We start from the raw sequence: 22781 nt of genomic DNA, 5'->3' as shown, positions 1-22781 counted from the left end.
AGCAGATTAGTAAATTCTGATGGCCCTGGTGCCATTCTGCCACTGCCCTACCTACAGCCTGTGGTTTTTATGCTAAAAATCAGCTGTAAAGATATTTTGTTACTGAAATATCATGGAGACAACTCAGCTGTTCCAAGCTGTTCCTTTTTTATTTAAGGGCATGCACCTAAAGCATGCACCTGATAATTGGCTTGCAAAGGGTAGTGGATAGGTAGATAGAGGTCTTTTTTTTTATACTGTTATTAAAGAAGCTTCATTAAGCTCAATTTTCATTCCTGAAAAAGGCTTATAATTCTACATGATAATGAAGTTTTCAGATTTTTTTTACTGTATATATCACAAGTAAAAGTTCAATTTGCTGTATCTTACTTTTTTTATATAAGTTTTTCCTGTTTAACAAGATCTTCTTAACAATTCAAGTTTAAAAGCAGTAAATTAAATTTCCCCGCTAATAAAATCCAATTAAATTAAAACAAAAAACAGCAGGATAAAACAAGCCTCTTTACTTGAAGTGTCCCTAAGCACTCATAAAAGGAAGAAAAGCAGCTCTTTTCACTAGAACAAGAATTTACACACTAAAGAGATGCTACATAGCCAACAGTAACTTATTGTTATGAGTGGATATGGAAAGAAAAGGAGTCTTTCAGCTTTAAACAATACAAAAGTCAATAGTATAGTATTAAATTTTAAACTTTTTAAAATGTGTGTAGTAGGTTTGTTCCAGGGAGCAAGAATCATTTTCCCTCTTTAACTTTGGCTTAATATTCTTAAGGTCTGACCCTATAAAATCTTTCATTAAAATTAATTTTCTGTTCATGAGGAAATCTAGTTTTCTACAGACAGTGGTGAACAAATACATCAGGAACAGGCTGTATTTTCAATCCAAATAGCTTCAGCATTAATTAAATATCTAAAAAGTAGTTTATTTCCAGAAGATCAGCCTATAAATCAGAAAAGAAAGCTTAGGAACTCTATCAGTTAGCATCTGGCTCTGCATAACATTGGTTCTGGCATGTTTTTAGTGAAAAAAATGCACACTCCCTCACAAAAATTTCAACATCACTCTGCTCTCCTGCCACATTTCTCCAAAATAGGTATTTATGGAAGAAATCTACTCAAAGAGCAGAAGAAACATTTGGTACAATGCATGGGAGCAGGTAACTCAGTTCATTTATTCACATAATAAGTGAATAAAGAAAAATCAGGTCACATTCAAAATGTTAAGTAATTAAAAATGCTACTTACTTCAGCTTCACAAAACAGGCGACGCTGCAAGTCATCTAGTCATTACCATTATAAAATATATCATTATAGTAATTTATATTTATTTTAAAAATAAAATCAACTAATTTAATGCCTTATAGCTGTGACTATCAATTAATTCAAAATTTTGTATTCTGTGGATGATTAGCAGTAGGGCAAAATCAAACTAGCTCTAGGGTTTAATAGGCTGTGTAAATAACATCAGAGGTTGGGGTTTTTTAAAATAATTTCTGTAAAAATGTGTGTGAGGATCTTTTAGTCTTACTACCCATTTTTTCTCTTGGTACAACTGTAAAAATGACCAAGATGGGTCATAGGTTACTGTGCTGGCTTATCCAAACACGTCAGCCGTCATAATTAGAAAAACATAATTTAGGAGCCCAATTGTGTAATTCCTTCTTTACTTTGCAGCTTGGTGTGGCAGAGTCCCTCACACAGACCAGGCTCCAATTTTACCAGATTCCCTTTTTGTCATTAAAAACACTCACCTAACTGGAACATAGTAAAAAAAATTAATTAAATATGCATCAAAAGTATTCCACCAGCTGAGCTAGTCGGGTATTATCAATTTAGATTTACCCATTGCTTTCCCACGCAATGGGGGAAATCTGCACGTTTTAATGAGTTTATTTGGAAACCTGTTGGCGATTTTGAGATGCCTTGAGGGGAGGCGCCGCCTGAGGGAGCCGTGCTCCAAAGCCCAGGGAGCACCCAGGTAAATCTCCTCGATTCACCACTGGGATTGCGTACACACAGACACCCAGCGCTGCCTTTCGGTGCTCCATAGGTGTGTATATATATAAAATATATATATATATACTTTGGGGTTGGTGTGTGATGCGTATCCGACCGAGCAGCAGTGAGACCGCCCCGGGGGCGGGCCCGCTCCGAGCACGTCCGGGTCGGGCGCTGCCGTGAGGGGAAGTGCGCGCGGCGGCCCCGGCCCGGCGAGCGGTGGCTCCGGCAGCGCTGTCGCCAAGATGTCGCGGGGCTCCATCGAGATCCCTCTCCGGGACACCGACGAGGCGAGTCGGGGAAGGGCAGGGAGGCGGCGGGGAGGGGCAGAGAGGGCGATCCGTGCCGGGGAGCGGCCGGTCGCCGCTGCCGCCCGTGCTTGTGCCGGGCGCGAGTGTCGCTCGCAGCCCCCGTGCCGGGGTCACAGGTGTGGGTCCGGCCACATTCTCGCCGCGCTCTGGTGTGTCAGGGCTTTTTGGTGCTCCTCAAGCAGCCCATAGGCACAGGCAGGGCAGAGGACCCACTCTGTAAAGTTATTTCGCCGTGGGGATAAGAACTTATTTAACTTTTCTTTATTTAAGGTACACTGTCGCAAGCCAAGGTTAGAAAGATTCAGGAGAAGTATGTGGAAATTTGCAGCGTATAACAGAGTTTGACGTTTAATCATTCCATTGCAGATACTAAATTAATAGTGTAGCTAAGTAAATTAACAGTGTAAGATAACTAAGGAACATAATGCTTACAGGTTGAAGAATATTCTCTGTGACCACCTGTATCCCTCCTCTTCTATATCCACACAGATATCATACATATACGCATACATGTATACATATATACGTGTACACACATTCATATATGCACAAAAATATATACAGAAACAAATTTCTAGGTGGCTGCCATTGAGGTTTTATGTCTTACAAGTTTAATGTTCTATAGAGTTTACATGTTCAAGGGCTTTTTCTTCTGTGACAGAAATTTCTGTTGGAGCTGTCAAGATGAATTGTGATCTTGGTGCTGCTCTTCAGGCTAGGTCTACTTGGAACCCAAAATTCTGAATTAATCACTAGGGAATGCAGTAAAAAGCCCTTCCACTCACCCCTGCTCTTTTTTTACTTCCATTTTTATTTGCTGTTTTGGTAATACCTATTTCTCATTCATAACAATTTTAGTTGATGGATGAGGGCCATTATCTGTCAAACAGGAGGTACTATGCAAGACAAACTCAAAACTAAAATGAGCAAAAGTTAAGCAGAAATATTTTTACTGGTACTCTAAAGTCTTGCATAGTCAAAACTATAAACCTTTATAAAGTGGATTGCTCTAATTCAGCCTACAGAGGAGTCCCAGCATTGGTAATCAAGGTGCAACAACTGCACTTCTTTCTTGCTGTAAAATTAACTTGTAACGCAGGTGACTAATTATTAAAGGCAATATGGCTGAGTAAGGTGAACTAACAAGCAGTTAAATTGTGTTCCAAATATCCCATCTGGGGTGTACCTGTTCCTTTTTCCTCATTTTCATAAGTCAGAAGATTAGATCAACATGGGAGACTAGTACTCACAAAACAATGCCTGAATGATGAAAAGTTCTTGATGTCATTTTTTGGTCACATCTGCAGTTGTGAATGTTCAGAAATTTAGCTGGTTCAATAGTGTCTTAAGGGCATAAAGATGACTTTACAAAATTTCAGGAATCTAAGTCTTAGGTATTGATTTTCTGACACTGGGTGACTTGGAAGATTTTTTCTCTGAGCTAGATCTCTGTATTACCTGTAGGAAAAGTTTTAGCAAGTCAGCAATGTGCAGTCAAGTTGATTATTAGCTGATTCTGAGCATGAAGCCATAGTGAAAGAAACTGAATTAGGTTCTCTGCTTATTCTCCCTCACTTGTATCCCAAACATTGGTTTGTCTTTTCTCTAAAGAGAGACCATCGGTTTTATCTTGTACAGAATGCAATGTATTATCTCTCCTTTCTTCATCAATGACCTTGTTTAAACACAAATAATTATTTATGTTTTGTGCTCTGACAGGTCCAGTTTCCTTTGAGCTCAATGATAGATGATGTTTTTAATGCTTTGTGAAAAGATGATCTGTGTTGTTTGGTCCTAGGTTATCGAGCTTGACTTCGATCAGTTGCCTGAGGGTGATGAAGTTATAAGTATACTGAAACAGGAACACACCCAGCTGCACATATGGATTGCCCTAGCGGTCAGTACAGATACAAATGGTGTATTTAAATACTGTATTCACATAATCAAATCATAATTTCCATACTCTTATGACCAGTGATAACTGAGTTCTGAACAGGAACTTTATGGGGGTCATTCAGTCATTGATCCTAGGCCAGATGCTTCTGATTGACATATGCATATTAGGATTTTAATTTCATCTCTTTTTCCTGAAACAATGCTTTTTGAGGGTTGCTCTCTATGTTTTTTTTTCTCCTCAATCTATAGTTTTCCTGGTTTGTGCCTTTGATTACATGCCTCATAAAAAAGGAGTGGGCAGTCTATACTGTGGAAAGAATGGTTAAATGTCAAATTGTCAAAGAAGTTCAGAGGAAGACCAGTGTATTCTTCACTTATAAATAGCTCAAAAACTTGTGTTTTAAGGTGGTGAGGTACTGGCACAGTTTGCCTTTAGAGGTTGTGGATACCCCATCCCTGGAAGTGTTCAAGGGCAGGTTGGATGGGACTTTGAGTAACCTGGCCTGGTGGAAAGAGTCCCTGCCCATGGCAGGGGAGTTGAAACGAGATTATCTTCAAGGTCCCTTCCATCCCTGGCCATTCAATGATTCTAGGACAGAAAAATATTTGGCATTATCAGAACACCTTTTTCTGATGATGCCTACATTTATTTCTGCTTTATTTCTACATCCTGGAAAAAGAGTCTGTGTGATATCTAAAGCATCAGCTTGACATGTCGTGTGCTCACCGGGGTGGCATTGTCTGTTAAAACTGTGTTTTGTAGCTGGAGTACTACAAGCAAGGCAAAACAGAAGACTTTGTGAAGCTGCTGGAAGCTGCCCGCATCGATGGCAACCTGGACTACAGAGACCACGAGAAAGATCAGATGACATGTCTGGACACTCTGGCAGCCTACTATGTCCAGCAGGCTCGGAAGGAGAAGAACAAAGACAACAAGAAGGAGCTCATCACCCAGGCCACCCTGCTGTACACTATGGCTGACAAAATCATCATGTACGATCAGGTAAAACCGATACCTGATCAAAAAAACATTTTTGCAAATTAATGATTGTAAAGAAAACAAGTATTGATTCACTAGAAGGAAGATAGAAGCTGCTCAGGCTTTAAAGTCACATCTAAGCAAAACTTGTATCTAAAATGTGTGTGGTGCCACCAGGAATAATTCACTCTAGCTTGGCACACCTGATAGAGCTACTTCAGTCAACTTTGGAGGTTGGGAAGGAAGGATTGGTATTCTCTTGCTTGACAAATGCAAGAGAAATAATTTAATTGTTAAAAACATTATAAGGCAGTTAATCTTTTACATAGTCCAAACTTCATATTTTACAAAGATAAATGTATTGCAAATTCTTTTCCTTGTCTAGAATCACTTGTTGGGAAGAGCCTGCTTTTGCCTGCTTGAAGGTGATAAGATGGACCAAGCTGATGCACAGTTCCACTTCGTGCTCAACCAGTCTCCAAATAATATTCCTGCCCTACTTGGTATGAGTTTATGGATATTTTTAAGAACCTGGTCTCTCTGGTTGAGTTTCAGAAAGAATTACATGCTTCAGAGGGTGTGTGTAGAGAGAATGTGATCAAGACACACATTGCAGAGACTAATTCAAATCTGTGAAGTACACATAGGTGGAAGAGCTAGGAAGAATGCAGTGCTAACTGGCATCTTCTGAGACCCATGGACATACATCCAGTTGAGCTATTTATGCTTCCCTGATGGTGGCAGTGAAGTTGGACTCTGTTAAGGGTGAAGTTACCACTAGTGAGGGGTCAACAGACTGTAACACTTGTAATTTAAGTTGTTCACTAGTCTTAGTACATGTCTTTCCTCTGGACCAGTATGGAATTAAGTTTCTGCAGAAAAATATGAAAATGTAAATTTAATGTGTTTTCATGCTTTTTTCATATACTTGATATCATCAAGTGTAATAAAAGTTGTCTGAATTTTCTGTTAGATTTTAACTGTAACTTTTGAAAATGGGCACAGCACAAGTTAACCAAATAATGCTTGGAGCTTCTGGTTTATAATTTTGATTTTATTCCTGGTATGTTCTAACAGGTAAGGCATGCATTTCTTTCAACAAGAAGGATTATAGAGGAGCCCTTGCCTACTACAAGAAAGCACTGCGTACCAATCCAGGCTGCCCAGGTAAGACAGAAAGTACTTGCTACTGGAGGTATTTGCTCTGCTTGTGAACTAACTCAGGTCTTCCTAATTGAAATTCAGAGGGCATTTTTGTGGTCTGTATCTGTAAAGAACCCCAGCTCTCCTTATAGAGGGATTTAGGCATTCATTGACTTGACCTAGTTCTTAAATGTTAGAGAAGGAAGTTGTGTTTAGGAAAATACTACTATTTTTTATAAAGTATTACCCTTTCAGGAGGTATTGGAAAATGAGAATTGGATGTAAGAGAAGTTAAAGTTGTATGGGGAGGGAGGGAATTATTCAAGACTCGCAGAATTTCTTTCTCTGAAAGCTCTTGGAATAAGGCTTCAGAAATGACATAACAATAATGAAACAAGATATGAAAAGCAAAATTCTACTTATATAGTGCATGATGTGAGTTTTCCTGATCTTGTATTATTTTTTTTATGCAAAAAATCTGGGAAAGTTGTTTTTAATGGTTGTAAAAGTGATACATGGGATTTAGATACATTAATTCAAGGTATCTACATTAGGATCATAAATACTTGAAAGTCTCTTGAGAGATGTGATAGGCTTTACCATAACCTGTCTGAGAAAAGGTTTATTGCAAAGTTGATGTGTGTTCTGTGGTCTGCTTTACCCTAAGAATGATTGCTACAAAAGCCTTACTTTACAACAAATGTCTTTCCTTTGCTCCCCTTTTTCTAACAGACACAGGTTTGAAACTGCTGTTTATAAAGTCTCTGTACTCTTAGATCACAAGCAGTCTGAAGGGGCAGTATGATGTGAATTTTCTGTATTTGGTCCATCTGTACTTGGTCATGAAAGTTAGAGGATGATAAACAGCATGTGAATCAGTTGATCATTTGAGAAGTGCCAGCTAACTTGTTTATTCATCTGTGTTTTCTGAAGACCTGCTAGTTTGGGGTGAACTTAACTTGCCTAAGAAACATCCAACCCTTCCATCTGGCAATTTTTTAATGCTTTTCTCTATTATTTTTTAATACATTCCCATAAAAGTAATTTTTTATTTGTTTGGCATTGGAGTCTGTGGGAGATAGATCAGTGTTCTGAGGCTTATGAAGAAATAAAGCCTTACTAATATATTCAAGTTCATTTTGAGGTCAGCCAGATATGGGCTGCTGCCTTGAAAAACAGTAAATTGTTAGATGGCTTTACAGGCTTTAAGGAACTATGAAAAATTCTACTTTCACTCCAGGTTGTGAAAAAAAAGGCATAAAGTTGAAACTTTGGGATTCTGACATGTTGTTCTCTAGCCGAGGTTCGGTTGGGAATGGGCCACTGCTTCGTGAAACTGAACAAGCTGGAAAAAGCTCGCTTGGCCTTCAGCAGGGCCCTGGAGCTGAATTCCAAGTGTGTCGGGGCCTTGGTTGGACTGGCTGTTCTGGAACTCAATAATAAGGAGGTGAGTCTGACTTAGCAGGAATCCATGCTCAGTTTACTTTCTTTTGTCTAAAAAAAAGCAAATTTTTTATCTATTCAAAGATAGTCCTGTTTTAAAATGGGTAATAACTTTTATGGTTGAATAATTTTAGGTCTGTGCTGCTGTTGAATGAATTATAGATAAGTGCTTGTGATGTGAGCAGCTTTGTTCTGTTGTTAAAAATGTTAAATTCTGTTACCTATAGGAGAGTTAAGTGCAGAAAAACAGTGCTAAGTTAACTGTTTCATTCAAAATATAAAAATCCTTGATGAGATATGTGAAGGAAGGTCAAGGTAAAAGACATATTCCCAGGAGGTTAGAATAAATTTTTTAGAAGTTTAGGAGTTGAGAACAAATGTTCAAACAAGTTTCAAAGTTACATTCAGGTGTGCATGCTGCGTGGTAAACCAAAGAGTAGGCAAGAAGAGATTGTAACTGAGCTGATAAAAGCACAAATAAATGGTGATCCACCTTTCTAGGTATTGTATCACTAGAAAAATACATGCAAATCTTAGGATCCTAACTTCCTTAGCATGGATTAACCATGATACATATTATCACTGGATGATGAGACCCTTAAGTGTTTTTTAAAAAATAAATATTGTTACATAATTGTATGTAGCTAAAATTTAATGTGCTGCTTTCTATAGCTCCCTAGAAAGATCTTTTGTTAGCATAGAATGTCTGAGAATTTCTTGGTTTACTACTTGGTGGGAGAAAAGAAAAACCTGTTAATACTTCCATGAGAAAAACTAAAAAAAAAAATAAATAAATAAAGTGTGCATAAAAGGTTTTTTTCATAAAACTACAGAGAGACCCAAAAATACTTTAAAGTCAAATTTTAATAAATTCCACAGATGAGAAATCGATGATACTTGGTATATTTCTCTTTCTTTTCCTGAAGATCTTTTGATTGAAGTCAAGGGCTGAGCCCCCTCATCTGAAGATTCAAAAAGCTGTGATTAAAAGCTGAGCTGCTCAAAGATGTTTTGTGTTCTTTCTAAGAAATACATCATCTGTGCTTTACTTCAAACTGTTCTCACAACTTTGTAGTAAAAGTTAGTGTAACACTGAAGAGTTAACAGAGGGAAGGGAGAACACTCTGGGGAAAAAGGTTCTCTCTGAGTATCAAAATAATTGGTATATTTTTTGTGCTTAGGTAATTCTAATGTTTCTTCCTCCTAGAAGGTGTTACGATGTCAGATCAGGGTTGAGATCACACTGTGCTCTCATTCACGTCTGTTTGATCTGCTTGTCTTAAATGAAAGCACTTAGAGCTTTGGGACCTCTACCCATCTATTGGATTTTATTGAAGTTGCACATGAGACTCAAGTTATTGGAGAACTTGGACAAATGCACAGTGTGATTATAAACCACATTTGCCTTTGAAAATGAAGGCAGGAATGATTCAGTATCTCCTTATCCAGGTGTATTGTTATGCTAGGTTTGGAAAGATTGCACCTGTTCAAACTGAAATTGATTTTTTAGCTGCCTTCATGTTGTGTTTTAACCTCTTAAAACCTAATCTGTTCAATAAGACAGCTTTCTGCTCATCATAATTAAAAAGTAAAGCACAGCAGTTAAATGATTTATTGATAGCATTTTTGGTGTTTCTGTTCAGAAATAAGTCCAGATTAAGCTGACATGCGTGTGATACAGTTGTGGTTGTCCTAAATAAAAAGCAATTATTTTATCAGTTGTGGATTTGAACTTGTAGGTAAGTCACATTTTTACCCGTGGGAAGCTTTCTTTAAGGTGTAAAGTTTCTTTAGAAAAGAGTAAGTTGATGCAATGATATTCCTATGTAAACACCTCAAACTTGTACTGACTTTAAAACGAGATCTAAAGTTGTTGTTTAGAATTTGAACATGAAAATATCTTCATTCCATTGTTGAATGATTGAGTAAAACATTGAAACCTAAACAAAACAGGCACTGGGGACACTAAACAGTAGAAGGAACAGAAGGAAGGCTTTCAGGTTGTGAGGGTGACATGTCAAAGGACATCAAGACTAAGTCTTTTGGATTTTTTTGCTTTTTTTTTTTTTTTTTTCCTAGAAAGTCCTGCTCTGCTCTCTTCCATCCCTGTTTGATAGCTTCATTTCCCATTTTCCTGTATGCTGCAGGAAGAAAGGCTGGTAGCTGAATTTGCTCTTTTTTTTGTGAGCTCAGTATGGTGTTGTCAGAAATCCTGAGCAGCCTAGACCGAAATACAGTTTTGAAGATGGTGATAAGATACAGGCGTTGAGGTGCTGCTGATACCTGTCAATGTTTCATTTAGGCTGATTCCATCAAGAATGGTGTTCAACTCCTCTCCAGGGCTTACACAATTGATCCCAGTAATCCAATGGTGTTGAATCACTTGGCTAATCACTTCTTTTTCAAGAAGGTAAGAGATCACTGAAATTTTACAGTTAAATGCTTGATAACCTCTGAATTCTGGTGTTAGATTCAAACACATTTAATCAGGCATCTAATATCTGTTAATCTGGATGAACAGGTGTGAGGTTTTTGGCCTGAATTTTGTGTAAACCTTTCTCAAGGAAACCAAGAAAAGGTACACTTACTTAAATCAAAATCAACCCTGAAGGGGTTTTGGGGTTTTGATGTTTGGGATTGGTTTTTTTGGTTGGTTGGGGTTTCTGTTAGTTTGTTTTTTCACCTCCTCACTCTTACATACTTTAAAACACAAAATAGAGAAAATAATAGTAATGGCTAAAACTAAATCTGTTATTACTTAGTCAGTGCTTTTTTATATTTTCCAGTTATGTTTAAATCATGAAATCACTTGACCATAAATAGAGTGAAGACTTCTTCCAAATTTCATTTAACTTCTTTTTTTTTTTTTTTTTTTGTCAGGACTATGGTAAAGTACAACACTTGGCTCTTCATGCTTTCCACAACACAGAAGTGGAAGCGATGCAGGCAGAGAGCTGTTACCAGCTGGCGAGGTCTTTTCATGTGCAGGTAGGGCAGTTTTTAAAGTCCCCTTTGAGCTTTTTAAAAAAGTCTCTGTTTAAAAGTTTGTGCAAAGGTTGCCTTTAAAAACACTGACTGTTCTCCATTTAATTCCTTTCAATTAGGAAGATTATGATCAAGCTTTCCAGTATTATTACCAGGCCACTCAGTTTGCCTCATCTTCTTTCGTACTTCCATTTTTTGGATTGGGTCAAATGTACATTTATCGAGGGGACAAAGAGAATGCTTCACAATGCTTTGAAAAAGTCTTGAAAGCCTATCCTAACAATTATGAGACTATGAAAATCCTTGGATCTCTTTATGCAGCTTCAGAAGACCAGGAGAAACGGGATATTGCAAAGGTGAGTTTTCGTTCTGCCACCATTATGTGTTTACATGCAAGAGTAGAACTTGGAAATCAGACTTGAAATTAGATTGTTCCTTAAGCAGGATGAAACTCGGGGTTAGATGTCTGTAGATCTGGAATATTTCATATGGCCTGTTGTGAGGGATCTTCCTGTCTGAAGAGTCACAGCTTCTGGACAGAACTGAGACTACACTGGTCTCTAGGTAAAGCACATCCATGACTTTAGAGAAGCCCCAGCCTCATGTTTCTATTTGGTACATGAAAAGGGCAAAATTCTTTGCATATATGTATATATACACACAATTCTCTGATGTTTGGAAGTTAGCTCAGGGTTTCCTGAAGACAGCAAATCAGGTGGTGATTTCCAGAAAGCAGCTGGCTTGGCTTGGCTTGTCTGGAAGGACACTGATGCCTCTTTTTTTAAATGAAAGGTATTTTAAATCTGATGTTGGGTAGATAAATGCAAGAAATGTTAGACTTTTCTCTAGCTTTTCATGATGGTATAATAGCCTTTGCTTCTCTAAGACTTGAAGCAGGTGTTCTGTTCTACAGAAGAATAGTAAAATGAAGGAAGGAAACTAATGGAGATTTATTACTGTGGAGATGTTCAGGATCTTTGCTTCTGCAGTATGGTGTATCTTTCTAATGTTAAGGTTAATGCCTTCATTCTCTCTTTTATTTCCATTTTTTAAAATAGGCTGTGTGTCTTTGAAGTGGCATAATTACCTTCTGCTGTTTTTCAGGGGCATTTAAAGAAAGTCACAGAACAATATCCTGATGATGTAGAGGCATGGATTGAGCTAGCCCAAATTCTAGAACAGACTGATATACAGGTATTATTAATACACACTTGGTGAATTGTATGTGTGCTTTTCATAAGAGCATGTAGAGCTCATTCTCTTCTTTCTTTCATCTGCTTTCTGTTTCTTTCCAAAGGGTGCTCTGTCAGCGTATGGAACAGCCACACGCATTCTGCAGGAGAAAGTACAGGCTGATGTCCCTCCAGAGATCTTGAATAATGTGGGTGCCCTGCACTTCAGGCTGGGAAACCTGGGAGAAGCAAAGGTATGCAGTTACTCACAGTCTGAATGGTGTTCCTTGATCACACGGAAGTTTTTCTTTGAGGATATTCTGGAGTGCTTCATTCCTCTTTCTGTACTTCAGAAATACTTCTTGGCGTCACTGGATCGTGCGAAAGCAGAGGCTGAGCATGATGAGCATTACTACAATGCCATCTCTGTGACAACATCCTACAACCTTGCCAGGCTCTACGAGGCCATGTGTGAATTTCATGAAGCGGAAAAGCTCTATAAAAACATTTTGAGAGAACATCCGAATTATGTTGATTGTAAGAAACATTTGGTATTTCAGTTGTCCTTAGAATACTAAAAATCTTCAGGTTGACAGTGTCTTCTGCTCTCCTTATGTCTGTCTTCCCTTGTTTTCGCAGTAGTTTTGGGGCTGACCTGTGCTGTTTTCCCCAAGCTGCAGCACACTTCATGCCCCATCTGTAGCCTTTTCCCTGCTTGTTTTCCATTGTCACCTGCAATACCCTTCCCAAAGCTTGTGGAGATGGGAGAGCTGTTTAAAGAGGAGGGAGGAGAATTATGTAACTGATGGATCCTTATTTCTTTACGGTTTTTCAGTTGTCTTTAACTTACAAAGCCAATTTAACATATTAACAATACTTTAACTATTCAAAACCTGCAGTTTTTGTACGGCCATCATGGGTGCAAGTTCCTCTTCACATCATATTTCTTGTGAATAGAACATGAAAGATGTCTCAGCGTTTGCTGTCCTTAGCTGATTGAAAGATTGCTTTTGAAATTCATGCATGGACAATATATTTTCTTTGTTCAAGATGACTTTAACCTGATTTTTATTTTATTTCCTAATTTTGTTTTCAGGCTACTTGCGCTTGGGAGCTATGGCCAGGGATAAAGGCAATTTTTATGAGGCTTCTGATTGGTTTAAAGAAGCACTTCAAATAAATCAGGTTTGTAACCCTCTAAGTGTTTAACATTGAAACACTCTAAATAATAAGTTAACTTAAAGTTAAATTTTCCTCTTTTTGTGTTTTTATTTTGTTTTTTCACATAAACTAGGGGAAGAAGAGAGAGCTGCCAGATCTGCTCTCTGTGTTTTGTTTGGGGTTGTTTTGAATATGGAATTACATTTAAGAAGAGTAACACTTCACACTTGGAATAGAACCCTTGCAAAGGAAAAGAGTGCTTTTGTAACTTAGAGTGAATTTTCATTTAGGATCATCCAGATGCCTGGTCTCTGATTGGCAATCTTCATTTGGCTAAACAAGAGTGGGGTCCAGGACAGAAGAAATTTGAAAGAATATTGAAGCAGCCCTCCACACAGAATGATACTTATTCCATGCTGGCTCTTGGCAATGTCTGGTTGCAGACTCTCCATCAACCCACAAGAGACAGAGAAAAGGTAATGGGCATCTCTCTGCCCTGTGTGTGGGTTTCTTGGTTTATTTTTTTGTATGTTGTTAGCTATTCAGAGCCCCTTTTTGATGTCTGTTTGGCATCTTCTAGTTCATAAAACCTCTGGATAGATCTTTTAATACCCTACTGTAGAAGAGAGTGATGAATTGGGGCATTTCTTTCTGCAGGAGAAACGTCACCAAGACCGTGCTTTAGCCATCTACAAGCAAGTCCTCAGAAATGACCCAAAGAATTTGTATGCTGCTAATGGCATAGGTGAATATCAGACTCTAGTTTTCGTTCAGAGGTGATAATATTTTTAAGTTTCATGCTTTAATAGAAAATTGTTTTTTCAGGGCCCAAGCACTGTAGATTGGAGCCCAGAAAATGGAAGCTATGTCAGTTTTTGAAGGGGCACTTTATTGAGGCAGTATTGAATTTTCTGTGGTAGGAGTGCACAGTGCATAAACCTGGAAGCTCACACTGTCCATATTCCTCTCCCCTCAGGAGCTGTCTTGGCACATAAAGGATATTTCCGTGAAGCTCGTGATGTTTTTGCCCAAGTGAGAGAGGCCACAGCAGATATCAGCGATGTGTGGCTGAATTTGGCACATATCTACGTAGAGCAGAAACAGTACATCAGTGCTGTGCAGATGGTAACATCTCCACATTGAACTAACTCCTGTCTTGGCTTAGATCACTTCTAGATGTCTCCCTGTTTTCAGGGCAGCTGGGAAAGTTTCTGAGCAATGTTTTCACAATTGCTATTTCTAACAAGCCATTAGCTCTCAAATCTAGATTTAGTAACAGTAACTTAGATTTAGTAACAGACTGCCAAATATGAGCCAGGGGTAACAAAGCACCTATCAACTTTTACACTTCTTTTGGTACCAGAGTTAGAATTTTGGTTGTGGAATAAATTACTAGTCAGAGGGGTTTCAATCAGTGTAGTTACTGTATGTGATTTACATTTGGATGTTTCCAAAGTGAATAAATACAGTTTGTTGCTGATGTTTTCTTTTAAATAGCAACAATTCCTATTTTTGTTCTTGTAAATGACCACATGAATACTTTAAGAGTTGTCTTAAAAGATGACTGGGCTGTAATTTCACACACCACAGTTAAAATCACAAAATAATTACTGTTGGAAGAAATCTATTCAGGTTAGATAGCTTGACCTGGCCTACTCAAGCAAGTGAACGTTCAAGTGTCAACTTATTCTGAGTAAATTGACTTAATTCGTCAACTAACTGATGAAAAGCATACAAATAAGCTTGAAAACACGGCATATGTTGAACAGGACAGAAATTAAGAACAGACTTGTGTCATTTGAGTCCTTATTGAGGCTCAAAAACACTTCATCAGAGCTATTCTGAAGCTTTTTGTGATGCTTTATAAAGAAATGTTACTGGGCCTTTGATCAGGAGCTCAGTAGTCACTGTCCTCCAGTGAACTATTGTTAGCAAGCTTTGGCAACACAGTCACGTTCAGTCTGTTGTGCTTGAATGGGGTCTGCTGTTCTTTTAGCATTTTGTCTATATTTTTATTGACAAAATTGAATTGCAGTGGGGAAGTGGGTATCACTATCAGCTATCAATGTAGGAGAAAAATATATTTTACTCATTTGCTAAGTTATTTAAGAAAAGTTGTTATTAGAAATGTGTGTATTTACCGAAGTATTTTATTGTTCCCTGGGTTCTGCTATGCAGTCACAGTGTGAATACATGATATTGGACTCAAAGGGAGACAAATTGAATTTACTAGCCCAGTTTACTGCAGCCACAGTAATTATCCTACTGAGTTCTCTACCCTAAAGCATACAAATCTGAGCAGGCTTGAGCTAAACACAAAATCTCTGATGCTGAAGGTGAGTGAAAACTGGGTGCTCACAACACAGTGAGATCCAAGCGTAACAACCTCAGGTGTTACAGTTGAGGGCAGTTTTTCTGTACTTGAGCTGCAAATAAAACTTACTTTATTCCTTCCTATTTTGGAGGCTTAGAGAGGGTGAAAGGTTCCTTGAGAAAAGAGTGTGTCAAACAGAAGGTGCTTTTTACTGAAAATTACAAAGTTTGGTATCTTTTAAGCCTTTAATTCTAGACCCACAAAAGTTACAGTAACAAGTCATCTTTTATGCTTTGGAGAAACTGATATCCCTTGGCATGGCCAAGTTCCTCAGCTGGGTGGACAGAACAAATTTGATGTTGAGTTATCTAAATTTCTTTTTTTTTTTTTCTTTAACTAAATAATCAGATATATGGAATTACTATATTAGATATATTTCAATTGGTAAAATATATGATATGAATAAAGAAAATAGATTATTTCCTACCCCCATACTGTGGGGGATATTTGTTGCAGTAAATGGTACTTTAAAAAGTATTTTTTTTTTATTTAAGACCTACAGAGCCTTCTGGGCTGCAACCAGTTTTTAGAAAGAAAAGCAGGTACTTGCAAGGGAATAGGAGAGAGAATGTTCTGATCAGTGAAAAGGAGGCACCCATGTAGCATAACACATTTCTTTAAAAAACAAAAGGCATATTAGCAGCAATACCTTTTAGGACTAGAAACTTGCTGGAGTTAGATAATCAAAATTACTGTCACCTCTTATTTTGATTTTTTTTTTCCTTTTATTTCAGTATGAAAACTGCCTCAGAAAGTTCTATAAGCATCAAAACACTGAAGTGTTGTTATATTTGGCCCGGGCACTGTTTAAATGTGGCAAATTACAGGAATGCAAACAAACTTTGCTAAAGGTATGGATCTAGAACATCATGGATGATGGAATAAAATTGCTGTTAGTTGATGTGTGTTTGTGTTTCTCTAAGTTTGGTGATCAAGGGTTGTAATCATGGTGTTTATTCTCTGTATGTCATTTCTGTATCATGTTCTAGCCTATCTTAAAAACATGGTTTTTTTCCAGGCCAGACATGTGGCTCCTAGTGACACAGTCCTCATGTTTAATGTGGCATTAGTGCTGCAAAGACTTGCTACCTCTGTCCTGAAAGATGAAAAAAGCAATCTGAAGGAAGTTCTTAATGCTGTGAAAGAACTGGAGCTTGCCCACAGGTAAAGATTATTTTTTTCTAATCATTGTAATCTATTTTATTGTCACCTTACTGTATACTTGCAGTATTGACCCCAAATCTGGTTAGAAGAGCAATCATCTTCTACAAGGCACTGTGTAATTCTAGAGTTTCTAGTAGGAAGACAAGACATCGGGCCAAACAAAACTGTGTGTTCAGATTTTATTCCAGAACTGGTTTTGTTTGACCAGGTACCACTATGTGTTTCTCAGAGTTTTGTTACTGCTGTGACCAAAATGTCCTTCTTCCCCGGAATGCACTGTTGAAAAGATGTTGACAATTATTCTACAACTTGAATACTATTTTATGACTTATTTCAAAGCAAACTAGAAGGCTTAAAAGCCAATCTGTTTATTTTACATAAGCATAATTAATGACTGGCAGTCTCTTAAAACTAACCTCACTCTCCTTTTGGCAAGTAAAGCCCAAGTACTGTCACAGTTTAAGAACAGAAGCGGTTTCTCAAGTGCATTTGAGATATTTTAATTCTGTTTAAAAAACAATAATATAAAATTTCATGCAGATACCAATGTGATTAATCTGATCCAATTGTCACCATCCTTGAACAGCTTTCAACCATTTGTCCTGCTCCTAGGTGTAGCTGGTTGATGATTTGTGCATTCCTAGCTCTGCTGTTATATTGAAGATAGAAGTTCTGACTTAAATTTAATGAGAAGCTTGTTATTTGTTGTCTTGAAGAAATTGCATGAATTTATTTTTGCCTATTAACTAAAATTTTTCAAAAATACTCTCCATAATCCAGACTCAAGCAAGGAATTATTATACTTATATACCCAAGAATTTGAGTCTAGCACAAAAACACTTCATTTCAAATGTGTCTGAGGGTATATAGGAAGAAACTGTGGCAATCTTGAAAGTTAGAAGTAATTTTCTTTTAAATTGGAGAAACTTTTCAAAGCACTGATCATCACAGCTTACTGATCTACTTGGAAGTTTGTTGTATTCTCAAGGACCTCTCCACTAGGTCAAGAAGGCTGTTCTGAAAGGATTTTTGAAAAACAAGTTTTCCTTCCTTCTCATATGCTGAATTCAAGCATGTAATCTGTGACAGATAAGGAATCAGTCTGTTGGGGTCAGCAATGTACTTAGTGGTAGGAGCCAGCAAATAAAATCTCAGAACTCTCTTTAGAACTTTTCCTCTCCAGAGTGGTTTTAGAATGCTTTAAATTTGGAGAACTCTGAATTTACTTTTTATCTGTTATTAAAAGGTGTTGGCACAGAGGAAATTGGCGAGATTTCCTCATCTGTTGAGTTTTACAGGTTTGTAATTCAGGAGTAAATGCTTTGTTTTAAGGCAAAATTGCAATAAATATGTAAGTAATGCCATATTTGCTTACTTTGGTTTCTTGTGATTTCTTCCAGGTACTTCAGTTACTTGAGTAAAGTAGGTGATAAGATGAGATTTGACTTGGCACTTGCTGCTACAGAAGCCAGGTAAAAAAGAAAACAACAACAGCATAACCCATAAACAAATCCTTCATTCAGATTCTAAGTGAAATATTTTTGTTGTGGGTTATAATTTTTTTTTTTTTTTTGTATTAAAACTAGATTCCAAAATTTCAACTGTCAGTTTGTGAGAACAGGAGAAATACAAGTGCAGGGTCACTACTACTATTTCATTCTTTTTCTGTGTTTCTGCACACTGTTGTAGGATTTCCATAGCCCCATACAAGTACCACGTGTTGGCCACCCTGCACTGTACCTCTGAATTGGGTATCACTGAAACACTTTGTACAGAGAAGAAAAGTTCAATTAAAAGAAATGTCATTTTGGCATCACCTAGGAAGGTGGTGAAAGCACCTTGCTTTAATGTTTCATGTGACTTGGGCACTTCATGCAGCCTTAAGTCTCACACACTGTTGGGCTTTTTAAGCTTGAATTTTGCCCTACCTTTCTGATTAGGTTTGTTAGGCTGTTGTGATTAAATACAAGTTCTTTTTAACCATACTTCTGGAGCTCTCCAAATTGGTTGGCATGATTCTTTTTATGTTCATGTGTGGGTTTTCTGTATATGAATTGGCTGAGTTTGAAGTGTAAAGCAATATGTTTTCAAATGATACATTGGAAGATAAATTAGCTTACTAGAAATGCTTTAATTTACTCAAAAATCTGCACTGCTCTTCTTTGCGCTATTTCAAGCAACTGTTTTTTTTAATTCACTGGGGATATGAATGTTATGTTGTGATGCACACACCTTATAAAAGCATTTCTCTTTGTGTTTGCCACCTTACCTTACCTAAGAACCTTGGATTTTGCAGGCAATGCTCCGACTTACTGAGCCAGGCCCAGTATCACGTGGCTCGGGCACGCAAGCAGGATGAGGAGGAGAGGGAGCTGCGTGCCAAGCAGGAGCAGGAGAAGGAGCTGCTTCGCCAGAAACTGCTTAAAGAACAGGTTTTATTCCACTAAATTCTGTATGCAATAGCATTTTATAAGTGTACACACTGGCAGTATGCGTGCCCCTGCTGCTCTGGGGTGGTACCCAGTAGCTGTTTTTCTTAGTCATAGTAAGTTCTAGCTGAAAATATTACAGCTAACAGTTGATACTCTTTCTTCCCCATAGCCTCAGAAATATTTAATTGTATAATGAAATAAAATAGATGTGCCAGAAGTTCTGCCATCAGACTTTCATCTATTCTACTGTGAGCTTTTTTTGTAGAAAACTTCTTGTACAAAAAACTTTTTCTGCCATGTGCACCTTCAGTGGTGACACAGAGCATCAGAAAGCAATTTTCCAGTCTCCTGACAGCAAATAATTTCTGTGCTTGCTATTATAATCACCACAGTGGTGCAAAAACAGTGGTAATGGTTTGCTGTCTTGGTGTTTCAGGAAGAGAAGCGTCTGAGAGAAAAAGAAGAGCAGAAGAAACTTCTGGAACAAAGGGCTCAATATGTGGAGAAGACCAAGAATATTCTGATGTTCACTGGTGAAGTAGAAGGATCAAAGGAGAAAAAACGTGGTGGTGGTGGAGGCAGGGTAGAACAGCATTTTTTAATCTCTTTTTTTTTTTCTGTGTGTGTGTTTTTTTTTTTTTCTTTTAAACCTCCTTAGTTTTCCCCTTTTGATATATGGTCTCTTGCAGGAGCATGGGCTTTTAATTTCGAGCTCCTAGGCTATCCTGAGTAAAATTGCACAGGTTTATTAGTTAAACATCAAGACTGGAAGCTAATACTTAAAAGTTGTGAGCGTGGTGGCATCACTAAAATGCATTCAATTGTTAACATAACAGATTATTTTATTATGTGCCTGTTCAGAGCCAGTTTCTAAATCATACCCATCTTGTGCCAACTTTGCCATAGTCTCTAGAAGGTCTGTACTGTCACCTCTTCCAGAACACGTTCAGCTGAATTTCTATTTTGAAGTGTTTCCTGGTAGCTTTGTAACTGGGATGTGAATAAAAGGTTGTGTTGTCTGTGTTTCTTACAGCGTTCCAAAAAAGGAGCAGGGGAGTTTGATGAGTTTGTCAACGATGACAGTGATGAAGATCTGCCCATCTCTAGAAAGAAAAAGAAGAGGAAGGGCAGTGGCAGTGAACAGGATGGGGAAGAAGAGGAGGGTGAGAGAAAGAAGAAGAAGAGGAGGAGGTAGCTGATATTTTAATTGCTTTATTATTATTTCATGTTAATTTAACATTAGACTCCCCTGAGCTTTTAAGTAAATTCTCTGCAATCTTTCCTAACAGTTTAAAAACAAACTCTTAACAAAGAGGTCACATGGTTATTTTTTACTTAACACATTACACATTATGAGACTTAAACAACCACTGCAAAAGAAGTAGGAGTAACACTTGATGAACTGGACATTTCTTGAGACTGGTATTTTTGTATGTTTTAAGGGTTTTTTGCAATATTATGCTTTATGTCATATAAAACGTGTTTCTTCTGTTCAAGACCTCAGAAAGCAGAAGAGGGGAGTGATGATGAAGAACACGAAAACGGCCCACGGCCTAAAAAACGGCGTCCACCCAAAGCAGAGAAGAAGAAGGCTGTAAGTTAAACCCTGAATAACTGCATCACTCTCTAAATATGCATTTGGAGCTCAGCATTACCCTGGTCAAGAGAGATTTATTAGTGTTGAAAATTACAGCAAAACCCCTTGAAGCCAACTGGCCTTAGAGCTTATTTTTATCCTCCTCTCCTGTTGCTATTGCTGCTTCAAGGATGAAGAGGATATTTCCAAAGCCATCTAGAATTAAGTGATAGTAAATGGAAAAATTTTTTAAAAGCATGTCTGGTTTCCTGAATGTGTTTGTTCATTTGGGCTCTGTGCCACATGAACAAGCAGCCCTTTGTTTTTCCCCTATACAGCCCAAACCAGAACGTCTGCCTCCTTCAATGAAAGGAAAGATCAAATCAAAAGCCATCATTTCATCAAGTGATGATTCTTCTGATGAGGACAAACTCAAAATTGCTGATGATGGGTAAGAACCTTAATTAACTTTGTGTGAACTTAGGGTTTCGATGCATGCCTTCAAGAGAAAATGCAGTGTTAATGAGATAACATAAAGATAATGAGAAGTTTTTCATTGTACTCACAGCATCCCTTCCCAGTACAAATTAATTCCACTCATTCTTCTAACACTTGCATTACCCAAATCCTGGTGTCTTGCTTTATTTATCAGCTAAAGGGATCACCTTTTAATACCATCTTTCCCCTCTGCTTTTCCCCACAGGCACACGAGAAACAGCAACAGCGATTCTGAGGAAGGGGAGCAGCAGCACAGCAAACGCATTGTTTCCGACAGCGACTCCGATAACAGGAACAAGTCTGGCAGCGAGGCAGGCAGTCCCCGCAGGTCCAGCGCCCGCGCATCCGAGGAGGAGTCTGACAGTGACAGGTCCCCGAGGAAGAGGCGGCGCTCGGAGTCGGAGCAGTCGGACAATGAGTCCGTGCAGTCGGGGAGGAGCCGCGGCTCCGGCGGCTCCGAGAACGAATCGCGCCCAGCTTCGCGCAGCGCCGAGTCCGACAGAGACTCCGAGAGAGGCTCTGACCACGAGGGCTCTGCCAGAGCTTCTGGGAACGAGTCTGAAGCAGAGGCATCCAATGATGAGGGCTCTGAAGGGGGCTCAGATGACAGCGATTAGAGCGGAGTTACAGACCGTATTTTAAAAACCTTCATGTAAATATATCTCAGTTACAGGGGAAATAGAATTTTTATATTTCAAAACTGTGATTTAAAGAACCTTAATGTTTTAGCAAACTGTTGTGAGATCTTCTTGTGATTCTTTCTATTAGTTTCTAATGGATGTTTCTCTAAGTTGGCTTACGGTGTATTTTTAATTTGAAACCGCTGTAGGCTCACAGAATCTCTGTCCTGTAGTCAGCACACCGAGGACAGAATGCATGTAAAAACTATGGAACATTCAATCTCCTTAGGTGCTTCAGTGTGGCTAAAAATTTGTTCTGTGATTATACAAGCATAGATGGATCTTAAAATCCTGCCAGATGGGACAAAGAGCTGCGGATATTTCTCTTTTTCCTCACTTGGAGTAAAGGTCAGTAGGGAGGTTTTACTTACTTTCTACTATGGAATAAATGTGCCACAATGCAACTCTTTTATGTTTTCAAGAGTTTGTTCTTTTGCTTCTGTTTTTGTGTTAAATGAGTTGAAAATATGCAGATCTTAGAGAAATTTTATAAACTAGTGATGCAGATGTAGATGGAATATTTAAATTGGCTGGAGAAGACATTTGGGAGAACTCTGTATTACTTGAGAAAGGTAAAGCTGCAAGTGTCACAATAAAATGTTCTTGCTTATTTGCTTGGAATGATTTATTTTACTCTTTAGAAGATATAAGCGGAATACCTGGAAAGGTTGAATTTAACAGTGGAATCTCTTTGGAGGAGGTGGTCCTAACTATTGTAAGTACATGGCTTTGGGGACTAAGTCCTTTCACATAATGTATTCAGGAATAACAGTGAAAAATTGCTGTGCTCTAGACTAAATCTGATTTCTCTCTGTGGTTCTAAAAAAAAAATCAGTATTTTGTGCCAGTCCGAGGAAATTTTTTTTTTTTTCCATTGGTCATTAAGTCCTGTGTCAAGCATTTGCTAAGTGAAGATTCTGTAGGTCTGGCTCATGGTATTGCTACCAGTTCTAATAGACTATGTGGCCT

General features: G+C 38.1%; 2 protein-coding genes across 5 annotated transcripts in view; one reads left to right on the top strand and one right to left on the bottom strand.

Annotated features, from left to right (window-relative positions):
* The window catches only part of IRAG1 (inositol 1,4,5-triphosphate receptor associated 1), a 99882-nt gene extending 97693 nt beyond the window's left edge, over window positions 1–2189 (bottom strand). Inside the window, exon 1 of one of the 4 annotated variants that reach the window (XM_086894697.1) lies at window positions 2084–2189. The gene's annotated coding sequence lies outside the window, so the exon portion shown is untranslated. Of the gene's footprint in view, window positions 1–1751 lie in introns of all 4 variants that reach the window. The other 3 variants (XM_086894686.1, XM_086894698.1, XM_086894699.1) reach the window with 3 other exon arrangements.
* CTR9 (CTR9 component of Paf1/RNA polymerase II complex) lies at window positions 2105–22422 on the top strand. Its single transcript, XM_023928579.2, has 25 exons — window positions 2105–2288; window positions 4108–4206; window positions 4969–5208; window positions 5570–5687; window positions 6262–6351; window positions 7626–7774; window positions 10073–10180; window positions 10651–10758; window positions 10875–11111; window positions 11860–11949; window positions 12053–12181; window positions 12281–12464; window positions 13024–13112; window positions 13379–13564; window positions 13746–13833; window positions 14065–14213; window positions 16197–16313; window positions 16481–16626; window positions 18027–18098; window positions 18923–19058; window positions 19495–19641; window positions 20092–20249; window positions 20556–20652; window positions 20973–21085; window positions 21338–22422. The coding sequence occupies exons 1-25, from the start codon at window positions 2244–2246 to the stop codon at window positions 21747–21749; spliced, it is 3507 nt and encodes a 1168-aa protein (XP_023784347.1). The 5' UTR covers window positions 2105–2243; the 3' UTR covers window positions 21750–22422.
* The last annotated feature ends 359 nt before the right edge of the window (window positions 22423–22781 follow it).

Source organism: Cyanistes caeruleus, chromosome 6 (genome assembly GCF_971803275.1).
Source record: "Cyanistes caeruleus chromosome 6, bCyaCae1.hap1.1, whole genome shotgun sequence".
NCBI lineage: Eukaryota > Metazoa > Chordata > Aves > Passeriformes > Paridae > Cyanistes > Cyanistes caeruleus.
The sequence above is the reverse complement of the archived record's forward strand: the minus strand, read 5'-3'. Positions and strand labels throughout refer to the sequence as shown.

What these genes read in the sequence shown, in the direction of transcription:
- CTR9 (XM_023928579.2), top strand. Translation starts at nt 2,244, where the DNA reads ATGTCGCGGGGCTCCATCGAGATCCCTCTCCGGGACACCGACGAG. An exon ending in ACATCCGAATTATGTTGATT is followed by an intron (nt 12,465 to 13,023) that starts GTAAGAAACATT and finishes TTTTGTTTTCAG; the next exon opens with GCTACTTGCGCTTGGGAGCT. An exon ending in ACATCAGTGCTGTGCAGATG is followed by an intron (nt 14,214 to 16,196) that starts GTAACATCTCCA and finishes CTTTTATTTCAG; the next exon opens with TATGAAAACTGCCTCAGAAA.